Source organism: Anarhichas minor, unplaced genomic scaffold (assembly GCF_050575085.1).
Source record: "Anarhichas minor isolate MPS153535 unplaced genomic scaffold, ASM5057508v1 ptg000074l, whole genome shotgun sequence".
In the NCBI taxonomy this organism is placed as follows: domain Eukaryota; kingdom Metazoa; phylum Chordata; class Actinopteri; order Perciformes; family Anarhichadidae; genus Anarhichas; species Anarhichas minor.
In genome coordinates, this window is record NW_027466520.1 from 9,173,965 (window position 1) to 9,201,219 (window position 27,255).

The following is a 27,255-nucleotide window of genomic DNA, read 5'->3' on the forward strand; positions in this document are numbered from 1 at the left end:
CTGTAAATCAGCTTTTGTCTGAGCCACTTGAGGTGCCCACGGCTGCCCTCCATCCGTCTGTCTCACTGTTTTTCCCTCGTCGTCATCGAACCGTGCGTTTTCTGCCTCGCGAACACAGTTCTCTTGCCGCTGTGTGTGTGTGTTTAGCAGATATATTGACTTTCTGTCCGTCTTGCGAGACGCTCTGCCAAGGCATAAATATCAGCGAACAAAAACCCGAGACAGAGGCTGGGGTGTCGAGACTCACCACGAGATTGGGATCCCATCCATCATCGCACGCAGAAAAGGAATCACACCTGCATTCCTTATCTCTCGCGCAATGAGCTGTTATTGGAATGCACAGAAGGGTTAGGCTTCATATTACAGCTGTGGCACTTCATTATCTTTTTCCTTTTTTTCCTTTTTAAGAAAGTGGGAGAGAGTTAAAGAGAGTCCGAAAACAAACAAAGCGGACAAAATAAATTAAACCATGCACACAGACTGGCAGCTACAACACTGGGGGAGTTACTCGCTTCGTCACTGATAGGTCTTTGAGGTTTACCTGCTTGTGTGCTGCGTGGCTCACTGAAGGGTGGTGTACAATCTGCAAGGCCCGTAAGGCCCCCTGAAAGACAAGTATTATCTTGTGCTTTCTCCCTTTCATTTTTTGCTGCTGTCGTCACCCCTGATATCCTTGTCGGTGAAGATATATAATGTTCTGCTTTTCGTTAGTCACCCAGACGCTATGTCAGCCACCTTGTGTGTTCGCTAGAGTGTGTGCCGACAAGCTGTTTGCCTTTCTGCATTTTCACAAGGATGGATGCATATGATCTTGTGCCTCGTGTTTGTGTCTGCGCTCAGCTCATTGTTATGAAACCCACAGACAACTTTAGTTACATATCACTAGGGGCATGTCGGGCTCCGTCGATGCTTGTGGCTCAGAGATATGTCATTGTGCCGTCACCGCAGACTCCTATTTGCATGAAAAGAGTAACATCAGGCTTTTTATTGCACTCCGTAAACCACCTGAAGCAGATGCGGCAAAGACAGAACCCACTATCTTTGCTACGGTATCCTCGCAGTGAATCTTTGTTGAGCTGATAAGGCATTTGAGTCAGAAATGTATGTGTGTGTATGCGGGCTCGAAACTATAATCCTGGTGCTTGGCTGCAGATTACCTGAGAAATCAGTCAGCACATTGTGTTAAGACATGATTTTAGGACGCTGATCCAATGTAAGCATTGTAGAGAATTGCAAGACGCTTATTACAATTTTTCTCCTGCCTTGCTTATCTCTCTCCTCTTCTCTGTCACTTGAGGAGCTTCTCTCCTCCCTCTCTTTTATGTTCATTTGCTTTGTGCTCACCTCTTTTTCTACACCTCTTCTCCTCCTCTCTTTTGCCACTCTCTTCATGGTGTCCTGTCACAATACAGAGCTATCTCTTTTCACATGACTGGTTAATAAAAGCCCATTAAAAGTGAACTTTATTGTCCTTCCAGAGCCTGCGTCGGAGCCAGGGACCCATACTGTGGTTGGGACCTGTTGTTGAAGAAATGCACCACGCTGGAGGAAAGCGTCAGGATGAGCCAATGGGAGCAGAGCATCACGAAATGCCCTGTGAGTGTCCCTGAGCTTGCTGCCTGACCTGTACTCATTGTAGTTCACTTTGCTGTCTCTACTTTGAAACTTTAAAGTTGGTAGAATACTCAATTATCCTTACTCTGCCTTCATGGTCGCTCTCCCCTCCACATGAATTTAACACTCGCATTCATCGTTGTTCCTCGCCTTTGAAAGCTGCAGCCTGCTCTGTATTCTTTCCATGCGCTCACTTAGAAGCAACATCCCCTAAAACCAACCTGAGAAACATATCTTCGCTGAAGAAAGGCATCTTGGGACTGAACAACTTGACTTTAGGGGAGCGACGTGTACCCCGGGAGTGATCCAGAGCGCTGCCTCAATCACTCACCTCTGACTGCTTGTTCATTAGCAAAACAGCTCTTCCTTTTATTTTAACACGCACCAAATTTTGGAGCGGTATGAGGGGGCCGGCAGCTCTGCTCCTTTTCCGACATTTTCAAGCCAGTCACAGCGGAGAGTGCCGTGTGCCTACATGCCCTTTTATGTGGCTTCGTGTTCAGAAGAATATTTTGGCAGTCAAGCCACTGAGCAGCACCCAGTGGCATCTGTCAGCAGAGCTCCGGCAGAAACACTGCATTCTCATATGCATTCAGATATATAAATGAACACACATAATTGTACATGCATATGCGGATACACAGACACACACATATTCTAATTTTGCAAAGTCACAACTGGTTGCAGCTGAAAGAAAAATTCTTATGTCAGAGGCTCCCTCAGCCAATCAGAGTATTTCTGTAGTCATTACTACATCAAACATAGTCATACTTTCATGTAAGCAATTTCAATTTGAAACTAGTCAGCCTATAGTACACATTTTATAGTGATAGTTAAACATCTCGCCTAAAGTTAGATGAGGCAGATACCACTCGCATGTCTGTATGATGACTTATGAAGCTGGAGCAAGGAGACAGTAGCTTAGCTTAGCATAAAGACTGGAAACAGGGGGGAAACACCTCTATCCAAAGATTAAGACATCTGTGTACCAGCACTTATAAAGCTCACTTAATAGCAGCTTCCTGGCAAATGCTCTTCCCATAAAACATCATTCTTACGACCACAGTTTTTGTACGGAGTAAATAGACCATATATTAAGCAATGCGTTAACTGAGCTCCAGAGGTGCTGGTAGATGTTTCTTCATGCTAAGCTAACTTGTCTCTAAACTATTACTTTAAATGCAGGCTTTGATTAAAGATAATGTCAATGTTTCCAGCAGCAGTGTAGCCACCAATCCTTTAGTTCTGATGTATTTTCATGCGGCCACATACCACTACCCACACTAGTAATGGAATATGTATTTACCCACTTAAACCTTGGTCTAAGCAGATCCAATCCATTTTGAGTGAACATGAATTAACTTTGGCGGTAATCACTTTGTATTCTGACAGAGATAAATGGCTTTTACAATAGGGCTCGTGAAGCCGGACCAGAATGGGAAAATTGTCTGCTTGCGTCATTTCGATGCCAAGACGTGAAAACTGAAAAACAAGAAGTTTCCTTTCATCACAGTTGGTGTTTCACTCCCTATGAGTCCATTAACAGTTTTGAAAACAGCTAAATTGGCTGAATGTCTGCTCTGTTACTTTCTCCTGCAAAGTGGAAGTATTGAGCTGGAGGCCAGTCAAGGTTTTTCACACACACACACACACACACACACACACGTAGTGTAGGCAGAGACAGGAGATATGCTTTACCAACTTATTCACAAACGCCATCTGGCATCACAGATTCACGTCTATGTGGAAACAAGCAGAAATGAGTTTCTCTGTAGTTTTCGGGAAGGTACAAGTCTTACTCGCTTTTCTGTATGTTTCCACTCAAGAAAAATGGAAATGTTTACTCAATAAATGTTTTGTTCAAGGAACCCACTAAAAGTCATTTTAACCAAGCCCCACTCTAAAAAAAACATTATGTTACAGTATTATTTAGAATAAGAAAGAGACAACTGTTATAATTTCAGCCTGGGAAAAATAAATTACTTTTACTCTTATAAGCTGCATAAAACATGAGTGCTTTTTCCCTTTAGTTTCTGTTTTCCCATTTTGATGAAATGTTCTTTTCACACCAGTAGAAATACTTATCTATCTGTTTAATTATTTTTAGAGGCAAATAGGACATAGATACAGACACACGTATCATAACATTTATAGTCTCGGCTGTAAATTATTAGTAAAAGATGTCGGATGTCTTTTTCTAGGCAGCCCATTGATGCAAATGTTGTCTGTCTTAGCCAAGCATCCTCCATTTAGGCACACGGCAGAGTACAATTACCAAAGAAGAGCGCAGGGCAGACGTTAGTTCTGCTTCTGCCAAAGCAGTTGATGATCACGCTCTCTTTTCTCCCCGTATGAAATTGTTCTTTGCATTTGTAAATCACCCTGAAATGTAGCGGCGACATGGCTCATATCATCTGCAGCTCTGAATCTCTCACCGGTACGTTTTTTTGTATTTAGCTCGTGTGCCCTGGACATCACTCGTAATTCATAGCTCCTGTAATATCTGAGCCTTCCTGTTTCATTCTGTTTTGCTTCAGATATCTATTTATGCTGCCACGTTTATTTCCCCGTATTTCTTTCCTTTGAATCTGGCCATTCACAGCTTTCATTTGCCTTTCTGAATCTCTCTTTGGAATATCATCGTATCCTGAGACAATTTTCATATAGCTTCCTCATGTTTTCAGCACATTTTCTCCATATGACTGCACAATTTTAGATGTGCTGTAGTTGATGTCATGCAGTTATTTTTGCATCTATTTGAGGAAAATGGATTTCTGTTTCCATCCACACCAGCCGTGGGCTGCTGCGTCTCCCAGAGCAATACATTCCTGAGAGTTTCAGTCTAATGCAATGACCGGTTTCTGAGAAAAGCCATTACTATCAACTGTTTTATTTGTGTCCCCTTTTCATCACAGATCCGTAATGTGACGGTTGATGGAGGCTTTGGCGCCTGGGCAGGCTGGTCCACATGTAGTCATAATGATGGAGGCAGCGCGGGGTCCTGCCTGTGTCGGACACGAGCCTGCGATAACCCCGCCCCTCAGTGTGGAGGCCAGCATTGCTATGGCATCAGTGTAGAGGTCGCAAACTGCTCCAGGTACGTTCTTCGTTGATACACATCTATAAATCCTCCTTCTTTTTCTCAACACACTCTATGAATATCAATGTACCTATTTATATACTACAGAGGATGATTGCGAGCTAAGGGGATAGGTGTAAAAAATGTTAATTCATTAGCTGCATCCACACACCCACTCCATCTGAGTGGGTGTGCGAATACAAGACGTTTGACTCCGTTTTTTCGCATCTCTCTCAATGTACTTACACAGAAGTAGAAATCACAACAAGACAACAAAGCTTGACAAATAAAGGTAAAGGATAGACAGGACTGTCTATTTGATCCGTACACAGTAAGTTGTTCCATGTTGCAGTAATATGGGAGTTGATCGGATGTTCTGATTTTCAACACTTTCAGAGTTGAATTTACTGAGAGGCTGCTGTGCGTCAAACACTCCCTTGCATGAAAGACACAATGTGTTTGTTGTTGATGACGGAAGCACCTTTGGATCATATTCATTATCAATCAATTAATCTTCGAGTCTTCATTTATTTCTAAAAAGTAGTTACCAGAGCCCAAATGAAATACTTATATTATCTGACTGAATTTACAGTGTAACAGAAACAGAAGAATACACCTATATGAAAGCCGTAACACAGAATTGCTTGCTGATTGTGTTCGTCCTGCTACCATCACCGCTCCATCAGTAGCTTGGACTGATGTTGCTCTGTGTGTCTCTATAGAAACGGAGCGTGGACTCCCTGGACCTCCTGGTCTCCCTGCAGCACGAGCTGCGGCATCGGCTTCCAGGTCCGTCAACGCTCCTGCAGTAACCCGACCCCTCGCCACGGCGGACGAGTATGTGTGGGCCAGAACCGTGAGGAGAGGTATAACACACACATGCACACACAGGTCTATACATTCATTCACACGTACTAATTAAAGCAAATAAATGCTGTACATGTGTGTTTGTATTTCTGTGCATGTTGTAAAAAATAGAAAGCTATTAGCCATCAGTTAGGAAGCCATGCCTTCCACTGTGACTTTTTTTTCTCAATTCTGTCCAACTTTGAGACAGCCAATTAAGGAATGAGTGGGATGGGCTTAGGCTTGGGTAATTATCTGGCTTTCACACACAGGCCGAGTCTACGTTTTGAAGCTTTGGAGGCTTTGCAGTAGAAATAATCGCCTTTTTATAGATGTGTTTGTGTGGTTTCTAAGCAACCTTCTAGGCCTGGAAAAAAAGATCTCTATTTTTCCGGGAGAAAGAATGTGAAGAAGCACAAAGAGCTACACAAAGCAGCCCAGGTAGATCAGGTCAAGATATGCATATTCTTAAAGTTAAAGTTTTGTTCGTCTCTCAATTTCTTCTGGCATCTCAAACTTTATTTCATTGTCTGCCGAATCAGTAAGTGACTGAGGAAAGCTGTGACAGCTTCCATGGTGTTTTAAAATTAGACGACAGTGGCTATATTACATTTTTTCAATTCCATCTTAATAGACGCTGGTGTTTCTTAATAAGATGAGGCAATCCACTTCTATATATATATGACGCCTCTGCGTCACCAAGCAAGACATCCTGATGATGTTTTTCATCCAACTCCTGCAGTTAACCAGAGGTGCAAATGCATACAGTTCAGAGAGTACAGGAAAGCAAAAAGTAGAAATGAATTGTTACCGAGTGTTGCCACGGCAACAGAAAAAGCATTGTGATGGACGTGTAATTGGATATGGCCTTAAAAGGATGAACCTTATATTACATCCTTTTTTCTTTGCTCCTTTCTTTGCACTTTTTCATTTCTGACCTCCCACTTTTCTTTTTCTATCTCACTGATGCTCCTTGTGGAGCAGTCCTTTTCTCAAGGACTGCTCCGCCAGAGGCTCTGAGGGAAATAAATGGAGTAACCGGCACATCCCTGTTACTCACAAACCACACCAGAAAAACGCTGGCTGGCACTAAAGACCACGGGAAGCCAGAAGCAGGTTTTGCCACCCCCTCCCTTTCCTTCTCCGGGCTTTAATCTCCTTTGTTTCATCTCCCCTTCCTGCTCTCAGTACTTGCTCTGTTCAGCTCTTTAAAACACCGTAGGCCAGTTAGGGGCCAGCTGTGAGGGCTGGCCAGGGATCTTTGTGAGGGAGGAGTGAGAGGAGAGGAGTCTTTGTGTGTTTTAGTGTGTGTGTGTGTGTGTGTGTGTGTGTGTGTGTTTGTGTGTCACTGAGAGACAGAGGGATCAAGAAAATGTGTTAACAGATGAATTATACTGTGTCAGTTTAAGTCTGCCTGAGGAATAGATAGGGGTGCTAGAAATGGTTTGTGTGTGTTCAATATGAGCATATACCGGTGTATCAGGCATGTATATCAACAGTGCTTGCAGAAAACGAGGACATCTTCTCATTAAATGTTCAACCCGTGTAATGGTGTCCAAAAAACTTCCACCACATCTGTTGTTTATCGTTGCCCATGTGTGAAATAGCTCTTCTGTACAAGCTTTAATCCGCATGGCATGAAAAAGGACTGGCACTTTATCAGCTTTTGCGTACCGAACGATTCTTTTAATGCTGTGAAAGACTTTTATTTGATGGGGCACGGGCCCCCCCTTTTAGGCGTCTCCAATAAGCCTCACTACTCACTTTGTTCTTCCCATGTTGCCTCGAGTACCCTGTTCGGATTATTGCGCAAGACTTATGTTCAAACATGCATGCATATGGTGTGAGCTCATAAGTACACATGTTTACAAAAAAGAAAAAAAGCTGATAAACTAAACCTCTTCTCTCACCTCTTCCTTTTTTTTAGCCAACAGGCTTCCAATAAGTTTGGCCCTGATTGTTTGCAGCAGGCAGAGCCTTTAAAAATAAGGCAAATGTTCTGAAACCGGCCATGCACGGCAGCGCTATGGGCTTAAATCTGGCTGGTTAGTGCCTGCATTTATGAACCGTCTGTTGGTATTTCCCTCAGCACACACGGACATCGTCCACACTGCTTACTCAGCCTACAGCGAGCAATTAGAAGCGTTTTAGTCCGATCAGCTGTGTGTTTTAGAGTTAAGGGAAAAGGGGGAGATGGACCAAAGCTATGACTTGTCTGAAATGATTAACGTGTGTATGATGATGATGATGATGATGATGAAGATGATTTTGAAGCTGTAAAACTGCTTGATCACAGCAGTTTTTCATTGTGCTGTGGTGCAGTAGGGGTATTTCGGGTGTGTGTGTGTGTGTGTGTGTGTGTTTGTGCTTGTGCGTCTTTCTCCTTCTCCCAGGCTTCTGCAAGATTGTAATCCCCACTCTTCCTGACTTCTCCACACTCCTCTTTCCCCACTGTATCATCCCACTACAAGCGTGCAGATTAGTAAAGTGGAGAAAGAACACACTGCTCTGAGGATCTTTACAACCAGAAGTATACAGAATGTAGCTTTTGATTTACCATGAACAATAGCAGAGTGTTTGGGAATAGTACAATAGAAATACCCAGCCTGAGCCTCTGGAGGAAGGATATAAAGTTAAAGCTAGCACAAGAAGACTTGGTTTTCCTCAAAAGGCACCCGTGTGCCAAAACACAGCAAAATAGCAATAAAAGCAATTTTATAGTATGTGTTAAAGTTATAAAAATAAATTATATGGCTCTAATAAGGCTGGCAATTGTCTGTCGTTATTGTATAATGAGGACTGAGTTATTAAGTATTTTAGATTTTGCTGTAATCCTGTCTTGTAAAAACAATGTAATTAGAGATGATGCATACATCTTCCTGGCTTTTTCAGTCGACTGTATCATGAATTATGCAGAATGTAAATGCACGTTCATTGAGATCTGAGATGGAATTTTATATGTACTTTTATGCAACACTTGCCATTACACCATGCACAGAAATCTACCACAGACCCGTCTCTGGTGGCATGATTCAATCAGATGTTCTAGTTCTCAGTGCATCGTGTTCTCTCTGCTCCATGGCCACATCAAAGCTTATATATTGGGTTGGTTTGAGTTTCCTTTTCTTCTTCTTTTAAGTGAAGTTTACATGCCTTTTCAAACATCCCTGCCTGTGCAATGAACTCTTTGTAGCTATTTTGATTCAATTCAGGGGCAAGGTTTCAAAAGTGTGGTGACGTCTCCAGTGCCCTTCACTTATAATTCCAGTGCCCTGTCGGATAAAGTTGCTTTTCCATTTTCCACAGACCACTCAAATGACACAGTACATTAGCCAGTTTTATGTACCCAGTATAAGTGAAGCTCTGTTGTCAAAGTTTGCTCACTACCTCATATATCCTCTGTCATGTAAATCAGGTAACTACAATACACAATCCAGTAACTGAATTAAAGATGCACTAATCTTTATTTTAACTTTCCAATGTATCAAAAAGAGTTCCCGATTCATCTCATTGAACGAAGTTATGTGCTGATCCCACGTGGTCGTTCCTCTCGCCTCCCAGGTACTGTAATGAACACCTGCCCTGCCCACCGCACGTCTACTGGTCGGCCTGGACGGCATGGGAACGCTGCACCGTGCCCTGTGGCGGAGGCGTCCAGTCACGACGCAGAACCTGTGAGAACGGCAACGACTGTCCCGGGTGTGGCCAGGTATGTCACACAAAACAATAAGCTCTCACATGCACCGTCTTTAAATCCGTCTTTGTCTCTTGTCTATTCATTGTTTAGGAACTCAGACGAAACCATTTGTCAGTGGTGATGAAATTGGAACATCTTACACGACCAAATCCCCCGGCTATATTTATACAGTGGCAGCAGCCATCAGATTTATTACCAAGGCATATTTAATACCACACAGTCAGTAATCACTCCGCATATGAATAGGCTTATTTTCTGCCACAAAGCTTTCTCCAAAGCACGGATGATGCAAGGAAGTGGTGAAATATGAGTGTTCCCCCTTGTTGACAGAATTATGTGAATTATGCTTGTGTTATTTCTGGTGCTATTTTCACACACACGCACACAAACGCATTCCCTCATCCACAGTCCTGGTGAAAACAAGCGGTAATGGCCATGATAGCTGTAGCTCCTCCTGTCCCTCTTGCAAATGGCTTGTTTGTTTGTGGGCTTTCTTTACTGTTTTGGTATAAAAAAAAAATTGGTTTTGGATGGTTAAAGGAAAATGTCTGATCCTGGTTTAGAATTAAGATTAACATCTGGATTGCGCTCATTCACTCTGTGAAATTAAAAGGATGAAAGATGATTTTTTTTTTTATCTGCAAAATGCTAAAAAAGCATTCAGCAACCACATCACATTCAGACAAAAAAAGACATCCAGCGATCGCACCCTCAAGAGCATATAGTATTTGATAACTACCCATGACACATTAGTAGCTGCAGAAAACCCAAATGAAAAGACTGACTGTCATTGACCCGTTATCTTCACAGTGGCATCCTGGGAATGCAGTAGCGATCCTAGAGTAACTCAGTCCAGAAAAGGAAACCGATGACGAGCACGAGGAGATCTCTGTGCCTCGTCGCTGCTGTCACCAAAAGGGAAAGCCTGTCTTTGTCTGTCTGTAGTTGTGAGTATTTCTGATGTGTGAAGATGAGCTCAGGCTCACTCAGCAGGAGATATTTGAAGTAGTTTTTAGTGGTGTCGAGGGGAGAGGAGAGTTTCATACTGATTACAGACAAGTTACATTCACTTACTTTCACCTTTTTGTTTTGTTTTGTTACCTCGTCGACTCCCTGTCTTCAGGCATTGCAAAATAGACTTAATTGGGGCCGCCTCACCACCGGAGTTGTAATTATGCAGATTTCAGAGACACTTTCTCTTTTTCTCTGAGAACTTTATTTGGACAGCTTGGCTAACTTGTATTATAGCTGCATATTTACTCAGATTGAAGAAACACTTGCTACCTTTCATTTACAACTGTGATAAGGGTCTTAAATGGCACAGCTGTCGATGTTTAACAATCGCTTCAATGCACTTTAAACCCCGAAGAAGTAAAAGCTCAAGTGTTCAAGACAGGAAACAGTTTTTGAAGCGACATGCACCTTTCCAACAAAGTTTGATTTTTAAATTTGCATTTAGCACTTGAAGATCAAGTAGGAGGGAATACATTCTTTTGATATCTTCAAGGACCGCCCCCCAAAAGAAGTGAAAAGTGTGATGGAGATTTATTTATTTTTTTATGCGCCATCTGTCGGTGTTCTCTTCCCCCGGACAGATCCATGTTTAATTAAACAGAAGGAGACCACGCACACATAATCGCTCACACACACATACATACACACAGGTTGCAGCTTCTGTCATCACAGCTACTTTATTTTAGACCGACCCCCTACTGAGACCTGAAAAGATGAACACTGTGTTTTTTCGTGGACGTTGTAGCGCAAAGGTACGTGTGTGCATTAATGTTTAGCTGTCAGGATTGATATCGCCGCAGCAGCCACCTGTGATCAGCTCCTGGCGTTTGCCAGACATTAATCGACAGCGATGAGCTAACATCTGTTTGGTGTTTTACAAGGATCTCATGCAGAGACTTTGTGAGAAACACAAACCTTTGTAACTTATTTCTGAAAAGCATCAAAAATGGACTGAAGTTGGTGAGAACAATCTGGTCAACACTCCCAACATGTTGTAAGTGAGTTGCTGAGAAAAAAAAAAAATCGATTCAGTTGTTGCTTTTTTTGTTTCTCTATTGATCCCTGAAGCAAAACCGTCTGTGCTTACACCCTCTCCACAGGGAGCTCTCAGTGCACAGTCACACACAGAGTAGCTCAAGTGAAGCAAGTAGGGACTCAGGTCAAGGGCACTTTCGTTGAAACAAAAGTGTTTATACTCACTATGCAACACTGAAATCCTAAAAACAAAATGTTGCTCCATGCATGATTAAAAGAGCAAGCTCTCGAGCTGCTTCATTTCCATGAAACCTGCCGCAAGTTTGCCCTGCGTGTCATTGACTTAAGCCTCAGCAGTCTTATCATCGTGGAAGTATTTAGTCCTGAGGGTGCCTTATTTTGCTGATGCAAAAGGCCACCTGACTGCAACTTCATCAGTCTGAGCCCTCCTCCATGCAGCGCTGCTCCGTCTCTCTCTCTCGTTTCACTGTATCTGCATTACAGGTTTGCATCCCCATAGGAGCAAGCTAAATCTGGGCTGGAAATAAACAAGCAAGGCTCTGGTGGCCCAGCAGCGAAGTACTGTACCACGAGTGCTGTGCCCCATCTTCTCCTGAAAAATCTGCTAAAAAAACAACAAAATACAAAACAACATTTTAGTTGATAAACTTTATTGCAAGGCTCACTAATAGGCAGACTGCGGTCCGGACCCAGACGCTGTTGTATCTGGACCCTGGACCTAAAACCGATAGATAATTGAGAATTATTCAATTTTGACGGATAGCTTCTATTTTAACCAGCGCAGCTTTTCCAGCCTTTACGGCACTCGTACAGCGGTCCAGGAAACACAACAACCAATTACATGAGTTGTAAATCACATCACGTGATACTGCTCAGCCAATCAATTATGCGTATTCTGATAAACTTCCTGACTCAAGTGAGATTTACACACACAGGGGAGACGGGGAGAGAGACCGAGTAGTCGGAGAATAATAAGTGAGTCAGAAGTTATTTCACACGGCGTTCTCCAAAAAGAGAAAAGTGGACAGAGAGATCGGAGCCTTTAACCATGAATAGACAGACTCTTATATGTTCATTCTTCCCACGTCAGATCAAAACTAGTATGTCTCATATGTTCAGAGGCTGTGACGATTATTAAAAGCAGCAATATGAAGCGCCACTACGAGACAAAGCACAACTCTTTTGAGCAGACGTACCCACTAACATCCGAAATGAAAATAAAATAAACAATCTAAGAGCCCAATATGATCAGAAACCTAATTTATTTCACTGCCCAACAATGATGTTAACAGAGAGGGAATAGAGCTGAAACAAGAGGTTTCAATAACCACAGATAAAGTCCCTGCACACAGTTGTCTCTTACTAGAAGATGAGAATATAATATCGTAACTTTTTTGGTTGACATCACTTCACCCTGAATGAAGTGAATTTAAAGCTGCAGGGCAAAGGCAATTCAGTTAAAAGTAATTTATTTTAAGTCACATTTTTCAAAAGCTTAAATGCATCCCTTATTTTACTGTAAAATAGAGAAGAACATGTATTTATTAATATCGTATGTATTATTTAAAACAGTCAGTTGTTGACATACAGACGTTAATACAACTGTAGGCTACTTTAATATACATGGGACTAGATCAGTTAGACATTATTGTGATGTTCTGGACCTTTGCGTGAGCGAATTCTCTCGAAATAGACCTCGTTGAATTTGAATTGAATAGCCCTGCTGCATTGTTTCATACGAACCCTTTTGATGATGATCACACCACGTATTTTCACAAGTAGTTTACAAGCTAAACCCCCCCCCCCCCCCCCAAAATAAATATCTTAGTAATCATCAGACAACATTCCAAGATTGGATTTCCGCCAGTGCGTCCCTCCTCATTTGCTCTCCACGAGGACTGTTAACCACCAAAGCCTGTTTGAACATGATCGGTCAATAGATCTCAGGCTACAAACGGACCCCAGAACATTTCCGATACCAAAATATTGTCCCTTTCCCTGCAGATTCAAATGCAAAATCTGTTTATATGGTATTAAGTTGAACTCTGTCATCACAGTATTGGCGCTAGCGCTTGAAAGTGCAACACATAAATCAGTTGCTGATTCATCGATATAGTGCGATGTGACATTCACATCGCTCACATACTTAATTTAATAGTATTAGAGGAAAGAAGAGCTGCTTCAGGGGTATTCACCGTGGTATTTCCTACTTTATACAGTAAAAGTACATCAAATATCTCTCACATCCAAGGATCAAAAAGCACCATTATTCTCAGCTGAACAGCACATTTTGACTCTGCCTCTCAGAGTTATATAAATCAAATGAGGGCCATGCAGAACTGGCGATGCACAGAGCTGCTTAATGACACCAAGAGCTGTTCTATTTACCTGCCAGTCGTGCAGCCAGACTGCAAAATGAAAGTTAAGTACCCAGTGTTTGTGTAGGCACTGGCAGAATGACGTGTGAACACACTCGTGTGTTTTTGTATTGTTCAGTTTTAGTCATTGTGTGTGTGCGTGCGTGCGTGCGTGCGTGTGTGTGTGCACTGGTGTGTAGCCAGGAGACCTGCTCCTGGCCGACGGCAAGCTTCATTTTGGAGTCAGACTGGTGGGGAGACGGAGAGCGAGAGAGAAGTCAGAGTTTGACAAAGTGTGCTTTGGTCGGCGCTGCTAATTGAAGCGATGTCTCATGGAGACTTGAGGAACATTAGGCCTCCATTTCTGTGGACTCGACCGCACTAGATAAAGATGTAGGCACTTGAGAGGATTAGTCGCTTTCAAATCTCACATCTGGACCATTCACTTAAATGTTAGGGTACAAATGTGTATATGTAGGCTTACGCCGACACACATACTCTCACTTTCTCTCTCTTTCTCTCTCACACACACTCTCATCTCTCCCAGTCCAACAAGATGTATAATGAGCATAATGATGCTCGGAGGCTGGAGAGGCACGATTCCGTATTATTCACCTCCTACCGCTGAGAGCCTACAGAGAGCCTTTTATACCTATACACACCTACACACACTCTATTCTCTCCACACATACACATGCAGAAGTAAATATATACAATGTATTTTACCCTCCACTCCACATCCATACATTTTCCAATAAAAATAAGGAGAGGCTGAGGGCTTATACTTCCACAGCACTCAGACACTATTATGACACACACACTCTATCTCGCTCCATTTATTTTTTGCGCTTCTTCTTCCTCAATTTGTATCCCCCTAGCCTATAACACCTAACAAAAATAAGCAGAAAGGTCTGCGGATGGAGACAGAATGAGATAGGAGCTGCCTGAATCCATAACTCAGCCGTGCATAAAGTTATAAACATGCACGCATATCGCACACACACACACACACACACACATACACGCACGCAAATCAGTGCCAAAGTGCAAGTAAAGTCAAACTTTCATTCTACAGTCAACTTGACACATTCATACACAGTCCTGCAGATACACACACACACACACACACAAACAGCCCAACCACCACTTCCGTACTGACCAACCAGGCAGCTTGTTTGTGTGAGGCAGTAAAATGCTATCAGGCGTCCTCCTACCCAGCTCTCCTGGGCTCCAGCTAGAAACACATTACAGTGCTGCCCATCTGTGAGCAGCTGCCTGTTAAAGGTGTTGCACAGCATAAAATCGTTGCTCTCCATTTGCCCACAATGCTCACTGCTTTTGCCAGAGGGGGGGTGGGGCACAGATATGAGTAGAAATCAGCGGACTAATTTAATCCAATTTTGTGTTCCACATGCCACTTGTCACATTCGACTGCTTTCCGCCATGTTTTCACTTTCGGTTAATTTCCCGAAAAATTGGACTGTGAGTGTGGCTGAAGAGTACAGGAAATGTTTCCTGTTTTTTTGTTGTTTTCTTGTAGTTTTATTCCTTTGTTTTATAAGCTCACAATATCAAATGGAAAGACTGCGATGAAACATTTAAATAGCTCATTTTGATCAGCTTTTTTTTTTTTTTTACCCTAACAGTGAATCAAAGTTGAATTCCAGTGTAGCGCCTTTGTTTTGTTCAGAGGCACATTTCCCTAGCCAACACGTAATATATGCCTAAGATGACCTATTCACTGCTCTGGCTCAGTAAATGTCATTTTAATGGAGTTATTTTATTAGCTTGTGGGTGTATGTGTGTGTTGGCTTTATGGGTTTCCATGGGCAGGGCTATACTGATGTTTATTTCACATCCTCGGGTCCATTTTTAATGCATTATTCAAAACGCGTTATAAAAATTGCCACTAAAAAAACCAAAGGGACTGTTTTTGTTTTTGTTATTATTCCAGATTTTGTATTCACGTGCACACTCACATGGCTCTTTTATTGCAGGAAAAGACAATAAGCTGTCCGCTGTCCTTCAGCATTTGTTATTGGATGAAATAGTCCGCAGCAGGGATCTTCAATGTTTTCTTTATATCATGGACGCTCAGATTGTACCGCTGCGACATCGGGGACCGCCATCTTCTTCATGGCATTATGTCATATTCTCACCATCCTAGTTTATTAGCTTTGTTACCAACCTACTACTACTACTACTACTATTACTACTACTACTACTTCTTCTTCTTCTCCTTCCTCTTCTCATTATTATCATTGTTCAACTTACATTGACTTTTCTAAATACAACTCAGCGAACGGGCCACTACACAAAGCCTTAAGCAAATGCCTATTCCCTTCCACATATATAAGTAAGTAAGGTGTAATACCTGACATGTTGTACGTTATTATATATATATATATTATATTACATTATTATATTATATTTTATATTAAAAAAATGGTGAATTGGGACTCCACATTTGAAAACTCAGGGTCTACTTTGACAATATATGTATTCAAAGTTGCAGCACATTAATTGTTTGTCCTCTCAAGCAGCCACAGAGCTTTGTGTTCAATCAGTGCGACTCTATCTTTGTGACATAAACACTGACCACCTTGCTGTAAACTGCGTATACTTTAGCTGTACTTGATGTGGACACCTTCTGAGACCTTGAATGAGGTTTAGCTTTAAACCCACTAATTATCTCCTTAGCCCTCTGCATCGACACTAATCCTCAGAGAGTGCAGGAAGAAACGCTTACCAGACAAGCCTCATTAAATATTTACTGTGTTTGGCCACCATCAACAACTCACACAACAAACACCGACATATCGTTTGCCTTTTTCCCCTCATTCATGCGACGTGTTGCATTTTTTTGCGCCGTAGGCAGCGGCGAGACGCTGAGGTCGACTCTTTTTTTTTTTTTGCTTCCTTTTTGTTATTGGCTGATAATCACAGTGGGCTGGTCTGTGATGCGTGATGATGTTAAATATTAATGTCTGGAGATGATTACTGCGCTAGATGGAGAGAGGCAGGAAGTGCGGTGGAGGTGACACCCTCATTCATCACGGGGCCTGAACAGAATCTAAATCCTTCCTGTGTTTTTAACCTTGGTACCCCGGGGAAGAGAGGTGGGGGGGGGGGGAGCGACGGAGAGGAGGAGGCAGAAACGAGGGTGGATAGGGAGAGACAGGGAGATATGAAGCAGAGGCACAGAGGGAAAAAGAAACACGGAGAGAGAGAGAAAGAGAGCTGACACAAAAGCAGGTTATGAACAGTGTGTGAAGAAGAGGGTGAAGGAAATATAAAGATAGATAGATGGATGGAAAGTGAGACCAAGAGAGAGCATTAAAGAGGAGGCGAGATGGTGAAAGATAGCCCTGCATACTGTATAATGTATAGTGGTCCTCTCCTCCGCTGACCTGTCAGCCGGTCCTATGTGACAGGCTGACGGATTGCAGAAAGGAACTCTTATCTTATTTTGTCAAGGTCTGGCAGTCACTCAAGGCCTATTCAGCATAAATAAACAAGCAGTGAGGAAAGGAAAATGGCAGCCATCTCACCTTCACTTCTGTCCTTTCATCCTCTCCAGACGTATCACTACCTCCACCCCCTTATTTATTTAGTTGGGCACTAAAGGGGTCTGAACTGCCTATTACCCACCTATTATTATCCTGTATCGTATCATCAAATATAGCACCACAGAAGAAGAAAATTTTTTTTTTTAACCACTAGTCCAAATAAAATTTGGTTGAGAGAAGTAGAGGCAAGATATATACTTATGGTACTCCTGAATGAGACTCACATATCATACTGTTGGTGCGTCAGTGTTGCGTTTTTCATTTTTATTGCCCGGCTCTCAAAGCCAGATGCAGAGGGGGGGGGGGGGGGGGGGGGGGAGAGTTGCCATTATTGCCTTCATTTTGCTCCTTCTCTATCAACTTCTCTATCACCCCTCCTCCTCTTTACCCCTCCTCTCCTCCATCCTTTCCCGTTGGTTATGAATTAACTTGATGAATGACCTTTTATGCCTGGCATGTTTGCCTCTTGCCATGTTCAGCAAGTGGCCTAAAGAGAATGTATCTTTAGTAAGTCCATGCAGGCAGAATGACAGGTGTGTTGGAGCCAGGCAAACATTGCTCGGTTGGTTTGTGAGGGGTATTTTGGGGGATGAGCCGTACTGGATCTGGCAGCATACAGTACAGTAAACCAGCCAGAACTGGAATCAAGAGGCTTTTAAGGATGAATGATGATGAAAGCTTTGAAATGGCTGTTTATTTCCTCATAAAAAAAAGCTGTTTAATTTCATATTAGTCACTGCTGAGAATTTCAAAAGCCATTGTCCTGTCCATTATTATGCTTGGGTAATACACCACATATTTCTGTCTGAGCTTGTCATGTTTAATTATTGCTTTAATGATTTGCGATTATCTCTTCCTGCGCGGAACGTGTCATATTCACCTGCCTGTAAACGTGCTTGCCATGAAATAAGTCTGCCTTAAATGCAGCTTAATGTTTTCCGTCTGCAGGAGTACCAGTCATGCAACACCCTGCCATGTCCCGACCTAAAGAAGACCACTCCCTGGACTCCCTGGACACCTGTCAACATCTCGGACAACGGCGGGCACTATGAGCAGCGTTTCCGCTACACTTGCAAAGCTCGCATCCCAGATCCCGGCCTGCTGGAAGTGGGCAGGCAGAGGATCGAGATGCGCTACTGCTCCAGCGACGGCTCCACCGGCTGCTCCACTGACGGTGAGTGCAGAGTGGAGGAGACAGATGGTCTCTTTCCAGCTATCTCAGCCTCTGGATGGTTCTGTTATCTCACTCCAACTGGCTTTCTGTGTCTCTGCAGGCTAGTTATTGGCCTACTCGCCCAAAGCCATTTCTTCTTTCTGTCTGTGTCGGTTGTTCATTAGATCTTTCTTTCCTCTTCAAACGTTCCCCCTCTCTGTCCTGCAAAAGTCGAACGAGCGCTATCTTAATCAGCTCGCGTGTTTAGTGTCCTGTCTTCCTCGACTTTATCAGAGTATCAAAGCGTCAGACGTGTTAATTAACTTCCAGTCCACAAAACCGATCAGCAGTTTACGAGTAATTTTAGCTCTCTTTCACACTCACACACACACAGAAACAAACACACACCAATGCATTCACATAGTTCAATTATAATCCTGCGAAGAAGCACAAACACATACTCTTTATCCATCATCCCATCTATTCCCTTCTGGCTGTATGTGCACCACACAGTCTCAGTCAGCCACACCCCGAGTGAATTAAACGCTGTAAACGTTTGTACAAGCAGGCTGCTAATTGACAACTTGTTTATGTTGTCAAGTGGAAGGATCCATATTAGAGGGGAGAGAGGCGGGCTGGCATCACACCACAGCAAAGAGGCTTCAGATGCATCAGTTAAAGTTTGTTTATAGCGCTTTGCCTCAGAGGGAAAAGCTGATTTTTTTTTTTTTGAAGGCATAAGAATTAGTACTTAGCTACCATGTGCCGGCCTCCCATAACTTTGACTTCTTCCATGTCTCTGGGTGGTCTGCCGCTACACCACTCTCATGCCACATGCTGCGGTAATCACAGAGGATAGCCCTGACGTACAATATCAGTGGGGTTTCCTCTCTTTTGATCTGTCTCTTCTTCCTCACTTCTGATTATTAATCACTGTCTTTCCTCCAGCGCTGTCGCTGGTACAAGTTGTTCTCTTCACACTTAGAAGCCAACGCTTACATGTGTCTGAAGGGTTTTAAATGAGCGCTGGCAGGAACAGAGAAAACCTGACTGCAGCCTCAAAGCCGTAAGAGGACTGACAGCCACACATCCAAGACGTTACAAGTGAACAAAGATTTGAGCTTTAATAGGTCTCTCTTAGCGGGACGAAGTAACAGACACAATGTGTTGCATTAGAGGTTGTCACCAGAGGCCTGACATCAGATTAGCTTTAGTCTTAATTACACCAATTTAAAAGGCATAGGCGGAAGGTTCAGCAGTCGCTGTTGGCTGTGAGTCAGGCTGTGTTGTAGGATGTAAGCAGCCTATAGGCAACAGCAGGCAGATGGGGATGTATGAGCTGCACAGTACGAGTGTCAAATCCTGTCAACAACCGGAATACAAACATAGCTCTTGTTTTTACGACTCTGCCATCAGGAAACATGGGAGACACTGTTAACTCCGCTTATTCAGGTGCAAATCATATACCAGCAGTGCTGCAGGCTATTCAATTATTGTTTTCTTGCAGAGGAGGATATAATTTGTCTGTTAATAGATACAAACTTCATTTTACACTAAGATTAACAACAGCAGAGATTAGTAATGTTGCTGTTGCACTTCATATTCCACCAACGTATTGGCATTTTATCTCAATAACATCCCTGCAGCAATATTGCAAAAGCGCATGGCCTTGAGAATAAAAAAGTGATTTTTGTATGAACTCTGAAATGTATTCACTTTTTGTAAATGTTCAGTCAAACAAAATTCTTTTCAACGTTAAAACGGGTTTACCCAAAGTCATGGTTCTTCTTTTAATTAAATGTTCAACTGTGTAAGTCTGAGGGGAAGAAAACTTCAACGTAGAATAATGAATCAATGTCAGATTCCTTCGTTTTGCGATTCGAGCTCCACACAGAACCTGGGCTTTTCCTGCCAGAGCCGTCGTAAAACGATGTAAGCCGTGGAGGGCAAGTTACTTGTATTCAATTAGTCATTGCATATTACTTCTTGAAAAGTAAATGCATTACTTTACAACACTCAAAAGTAATTAATTACACTACTCATTGATTTCATTACTCAGCCCAGCTTCGTGACGTGTGCCTGTAAACAGCTCTAAGTCCTCTACACCCAGACACCCTCTACATTCTGTATTTAACATGTGTAGATAAAGAAAGAAAGACATTATGGGTTTAACCCCTGTGACTGATCACATGAGCACTCCAGAGAAGTCCCGTCCTCAACTATAGACTGACAAACTGAATTTCAGCAAAGACAACTTTTAAGTTACAGCTGCCAGTAGCTCCTCACATGACGCCGATTGGTCCGAGTTCTGGCTTACCGGACACAAGCGCATTACTTGACGCCTGAGGAGATGGATTTTCCTGTGATATGTGATCTTGCGTGATCTTGTGTCATCGCGAGAATCCAGCTGCCGTGCTTGGTATATCCCACAGCAGTCTATCTGTTGTACGCGCAGAGCAGAAATGTATTCAACCCTTCATTAAACTCCCATTAAGAAGGCAGACTAGTTGATACCCCAAATTGTGGAAGAAATGAGGATCACAGGGATTTGCAACTGTAATGCTGAATGTCAGTATGTAATCCCTTACCCGACTTAATACTGATTAAATGAATCTCGTTATTGTAAAAATCATGTGTTTCCGCCAACACTATATGAATGTATTATATGCATGTGTATGTGCATTCTCAGGTCATCACAAAATGTAATAAATCAGCGATGTAAAATATGTGTGAAGATTGTATATGCAAAAAGAAGACTTTTTACCAAACATCTTAAAGCAAACGAGTAGAGACTTTACACTCTCCCTACAGACAGCGCTGTCCTTTTTGTTTTGAAGCCGATGCATGAACTTTAAAAGACTATTTCGCTGTCTCGCCATCGCACTGATGTCGCTCCCCCGCCACTCAATAAAAAGCCCCCTCTGCCATGTTGTCTTAAATCTTCTTCATCGCTCCCTGCTCAGGCAGAATGTCACCATGTTCTGTAGCTATCAGATATACCTGACATTTGACGAATCCGATTGTATTCGGAGACACGGTGCATGTTATTGACAAACACCTGGAAGTTTCATCTGTGAAGCAGAGATATGGGGAGTTAATCCCCCTGTCAATGGAGAGGATAAATCGATGTTCGAGATATGTTCGCAACTTTCTCGATCTCCACCCAGTGTCTCTTTTCCTTTGTGTCTCCCGTATTAAGTTCTCTATCTGTCTTTATTATGAGAGATAAATTATGAATATAGGGTTCAACCAAGCATTTAAAGCTTTGATATAACATACTGACTTGTTTCATATCAGTGATCATAGCTTAATGATAGCGATGAGTTAATTACTTAAGATCTGTAGTGATTTAAAGACCTCTCTTGTCTTGCACACCCAGTGATTAGTCTTAGAGCATTTGGAGCCAATTTTCCTTTTTATCACTTTTTAAATGCCTGAATGAAAACAACAACATTTGATCATTTATATTATTGCCTGGATAGACGTGTGTTTTTGAACGTCCGTGAAGCAAAATCCAGGCAATTTATAAAACATGGCTTTTCTTTTTCTGCCCATTTTGTGCCTCTTCTCTTCACTAAACAACACAGTATTAATAAGCACAATTTGTATTACTAGGTGGCTTAGACAAGACAGTTGCATTTTTCTCTCATTCTCCATCTTGCACACTGCCCTAATGAAGTTTGTTTCTCTATTAGATTGCTCAAAAGACCTCTGCAGAATAAATGTTAATAGGGCAGTGCCCGTTCCGGATGTGAGGCTGCTTTCGGAGCATGTGGCTGTTTGGAGCGGGCCGACTGCTTATCCCTGGAAAGTGCTGCTTAGAGCGTTTTCAGAAGCGATCATTGCTGGTTGACTCCATCGAACAATGGAGTGAAGAAGAGTTTGGCTGTAAAGTTAGTATATCCATCATCCAGCCGCAAAAGTGAACTGCGGTTAATGAGCCGCGGCCCTCTAAAAACCCGCTGTGGACGACATGCTCAACTCAGTCAAGGCTTTATTTATTAGATTATTAATATTGAACGTGTCGAAATTGCACCAAATTCAACACTCGTGTCCTTGTATCCTCAGCAATACAGGTGGCAAGTGTGAAGTAGATCAGTTTATGAGATATGCAAAGGACACACATATATATATATATATATATATATATATATACAGTATATACACAGACAGACAGGAATTCCTTGCTTTATAGTAAGACTCTTTGCTCTTGTGTTTCTAGTTTTTACCACTCTCCCAAATCTTTGAATGCAGAGTATAAAAGTGCAGTCAGCTGGTCTTATGATGCAGCAGCAGCAGTAATATCTGACTTACAAAATACTTTTTTCCCATTTGCATCTCACAAAGACAGAAGCAGACACATTGAGGGAAAAGAAAGCACTGGAAAGATAAGAGATTTCTCCAGAAGACTGCGAGTTTGTAATTTTGCCGGCTTGTGTCGGTGAGTGATGGCTTCATCTTTTTCCCAGGGAGAAACGGTGGAGTGTCAGCAGCTTGATGTGTTTCACTTCAGCTGATCTGGTATCAAGGCCAGAGCCTTCTCATGGGCGACAGATTAGTTTCTCCTGCACGGATGTCACGAGCAGACACTGAGTAGGCACAGGACAGTGCTGAGGGACGCCTCTGACAGATGACAACCGTTCTAGTATCCTTATTGTTTCTCTGTTTCTCTGTTCCGCTCTCTCCCTACAGTCAGGGCTCTCTTTCTTTTTTCTGTGGACTTCTCTCTGTTCATCAAGAAAGAAACAGAACTAACTGTGGTAATAAGTAAACTCACAGTTGAGTATAGCTATACAACCAATGTCTGGTCCCTGAGGTATGTGTTTTAATAAGGAGATATTATACAGAAATGTCATACAATATATACAAAATATGACAAAATATTTCTTCAAACTGTTGTTTTTGTCATACTTTCACACAAAACACTAATATTACATGGTGAAAAAAACGGACCGAGGTTGAATAGTTCTGTGCTTTCACAACGCGAATACAGGCATCAACCAATTAGGCTACTTTTTGCGGAACGGTTTTAGTTGCGCCTATTTTTAAAGTTATTTATAAAAACAATAACTTTGAGCTCCGTAGTCCGAAACAGTGATGGCAAACTTTATTACTCCTTTCAACCTTGACAAAGACAGTGTTTACCAGATCCACTTCTTCTGTGTTCTTTCCCAATAAAAGCCCTTAACATATAATATTCACATTTTCGTGTCATTTCGTTGCCCCAGTGTGTAAAGGCCTTTAAAATGAAGAAAAAGAAAATATAATCCTTGTCGAACTGCCAATTCTTCATTCAAAGTGGGAATGGGTTTGGCTTTATTGTGTCAAACAATGTACACAATAACCATATGTGCGATTACATTTAGATTATATTGCAATAAATCAGTCAATGTTACTCTTCCTTTTTCATTCCGTCTGTCCCTCTCACCCAATCACTCGTCCCCACCTGGTTACTCAGTCTCTAAGATGTTGTGGAACTACTGCATCTCTTATAATACAGTAGCTCTTATTAGGCTGATGTTGACAGGCTCTCTTCCTACGTGGTCTCTCTCTGTCTGTTATGCTTTAGTTAAGTACGTAACCCATGTCCTCTCCCGGATTACTGGGAGAGGACATAATCAGATGGAGTTCACAACCGTATTGCAATTATCCTTGACACCAAATTAGGAGAGTACCATTGGAGTGCCGATGACATTTGTCCTCGATGTGGCTCTCGTAGAGGGGCACAGTTGTTGGTGACATAGAGTCAACAAATTAGCAAACCAGTGAAGGAGATGTAAAAAACATAACTGCATGTCAGACAGAATCTTCTTTGTTGGCATGAAGCCACTCCTCGCTGAACATGCCTGCATGTGATTAAGCTCTGAGCTCTTGAAAACATCATAACAGCAGGTTTTGAGAGATTAACAACACCCAAAAATAGTTTCTCACACATTCTGAGTTAGTCATGAGATGTCTCCGCCTGTCGTCCCTGACGCTGGTTCACTTTTGCTTTTTTTTATCAGACTGTATGCTACCGCAGAGAGGAGAGCAGTGCTGTGGTACTTACAATTGCCAGGGAGAAAGGAAAGGGATGTTTCTTTGATGGAAGCAAGTTTCCCTCGCGAGAAAAAAACCAAATGTGTGTCTTGTTTGTTGGCAGATTGTTGACATTGTCTCATTCTTTTGAAAGAACCTACAATTAAGACAAACATGCACTTGAAGTCTGCCACCACAACCAGCAGTACCAGCTGGAATTGTTGTATTACCTGTTATTGGAGTGGCAAGAGGGATAAATGGTCTTGAATATTCCCATCTTATTTGCTTTTTCTGCTTTGTTCACAACAACAGCCAACTCATTCTGAAGAATTTTGAATAGAAAATGTACTTAAACAAAAATGCTATGAATGAGTTTTACATTCAAACTATTTTCTTAAACATACCATAAAGTTTTAGGCTTATTCCCACCTTCGAATCAGTTCATTTCACCACAGTCTAAAAATCATCCTGTTGTGACTTGAAACCTGCATGTGGAAGGTGATCCATCACAGTAAACATTTAGTCGCCTTATTTTCTTGTCAAATTTGTATTATGGTCGCAGTTTGGAGCCATGGGGAACATTTTTAACACTCTCCGTGCTGGCGCGCATTCAAGGGTAAATTGTGAGTCAGAAGCTGAAAATGATATCATGCAATGCTAAATTACATTGTCAGAAAAATCAAACTCGCCAAATAAACAACATCCATAGATGATGTGAAAACAATAACATGTGATTGGTTGTTTGTTGCATTGAAAGGTTGCCGTTTGGCAGCTGACTAAATAAATCTTTGGATGTCCGTCGGCAGTGGTGGAGACAGTATGTGAGTTGAAGTTATTACCCTAGAATTACAACCCTGCACTGGAGTTTTTAACTTATTGCAAATCCTTTTTATAACAGTAAGCCCTGCAAACGCCACAAAGCAAAAGAAATATGGCTCATGGTGACAGTAAGTCTAATATTGTGCTCTGCAATCAAACCTGTAAGTGGGGAAAGATGCTTTGGCAGAGGACACTGAAGGTGCAGGTTGGGCCTTTAATCCTCCTTTTAAAAATGTGTCACACTCGCAAGCATTACCTCGAGTGAATTAATGAAACATCCCACAACACCCATAACTCCCTGGGCTCATATCAGGTTAGCATGAACATCCTTGTTCTATTTGCGCGTTGGTGTTTCTGTGCATGTGCACTGATCCCTCTACAGGGTTTGGGTTTTAATTGCACCCTTACAAAGTTTAAATTAGCTCTTCCGTGAGAATATCCCTCTGGTGAGTTTTAGGGTCGACCATCGCTTGGAAGACCTTTGGACAGCTCAGGGAGGACTGTCAAATTGTGCCAATGTAGGAGAGCAGAAAGCAGGGCATGACTTGTGCAAAAACAGCCATACATTTTTAAGATGTTAATAATGAAGTGTATGTACAAACACACAAATTCACAGACAGACGTTGCTGATCTGACAGGGAAAGTAGAGGAGGAGGAGGAGGAGGAAGGGAAGAAGAGTAATGGGGAGTAAATGTGCTGGAAAGGCTGGAAAAAGCACTTCTCCACTTTTTCTCTCTCAGTGTGGTCCAGTGTTACTTTGATGTCGAAAAAACTCTGTTCACACATGACAGTGCATCTCTTCACCGCTGAAGGTTAGCGATTTTTCCACCTCTTCGTCTCTCACATCTGTCCGTCTCAAAGCGGAGTTGTCTCGCTTGCAGATGTCATCTCGTCTCCATCTCTGTCTATCTTTTTTTCTCACTTCCTTTCTTCTCACATATGTTTGAGTGCCTTTACAGTTGCCTCTAGTGTACATTAGATTCCTCAGAATTGCATATCTGTGTGGCCTCACAGGATCCCCATTCCTCTTTTTTCCACACATGCATACGTCTGTTTTTTTCTCTCTCACACACACAGAAGTTCATACGTTTGTTTACAGTGTGTTTTGCCTTCAAGCAGGGTGTGAGGTTGAGCGAGGAAAGGGAGGGGGGAACTATTTTCATGTCCTAGTTTCTTTGCAGCGGGGACTATTGGATGTTGCGCCGTGTCCTTCTTAGTTTTGGCTCGGCCAAGCTCGTCGGGAGAGCGAGGATTAATTCTCTCCGGCTGTGTGTGGTTCTTGTGCCGATCGATAGATCCAGTCGCTTCCTGTTTGAAAAGGAGGGCACCATGTTGTTTGTTTTGGCGACGGGAGGGCAGTCCCTGTGAAGTAGCATTAACAGAGCAGTCTCAGGCCAAAGCTTGAGCAAGCAATGTGGGCAAAGTACTGTGTGTGTATTGTGGGCACTAGTGTAAGTAAGTGTTTGCATTTGTAGCTGGATTGGTATGTGCATGAAAGTGTGTATGTCCAGATTTCGCTCTTTTAATGCGTTTGTTTGCATGTATGAGGGGTAGGCACTCCATTGCCATTAGAGAAGAGGAGCAGTCCAGTCTCTTGGGCTACAGAGGGCTTGATAAAGACTACGGGTCACAGTAGCAGGGGGAGCTGTCCGTGCCACTGCCTGCTCAGAATCGATAAAGAGCGGGAGCCTCGAAGGGCCTGTCAACACTCACGGCAGCTTGATGCCGGGGCGAGTCAGCCAGTTCACTACCAAGGTCGGCCGTAGTTATGAAGAGGTTGAGGATTGGGGTTAGGTAAACACACTGTCCTCTCCGTGAGAATACAAAGCAGCCGTGCCACGCTAACTGTCAGTGAATAGAACACGCTGACAAAACAACGAGGCCAGGTTGGGGGACAGAGGGAGGGGGGGTGAGCGACAAAAAGTGAGAGAAGGTTAATGGGAAAGATAGACAGAGAGGCAGAGAAGGATAAAGAGAGGCTGTGAGCATAATAGATGGGCTAGTGATATAACAAAAAAGAAATCAGAGATTATAGAACCAGACAAAATGGAAGGTTGCTGTGGCATGGTCAAGTGGTTTACACTATAGGATCC

General features: G+C 42.5%; 1 protein-coding gene across 2 annotated transcripts in view; it reads left to right on the forward strand.

Annotated features, from left to right (window-relative positions):
* The window catches only part of sema5a (sema domain, seven thrombospondin repeats (type 1 and type 1-like), transmembrane domain (TM) and short cytoplasmic domain, (semaphorin) 5A), a 78,608-nt gene that overhangs the window by 38,210 nt on the left and 13,143 nt on the right, over window positions 1–27,255 (forward strand). For both annotated transcript variants that reach the window (XM_076080743.1, XM_076080744.1), the window contains 5 exons: window positions 1,479–1,596; window positions 4,530–4,711; window positions 5,416–5,559; window positions 9,101–9,248; window positions 18,121–18,346. In XM_076080743.1, coding sequence (XP_075936858.1) covers window positions 1,479–1,596; window positions 4,530–4,711; window positions 5,416–5,559; window positions 9,101–9,248; window positions 18,121–18,346 — 818 coding nt within the window. The remainder of the gene's footprint in view (window positions 1–1,478; window positions 1,597–4,529; window positions 4,712–5,415; window positions 5,560–9,100; window positions 9,249–18,120; window positions 18,347–27,255) is intronic.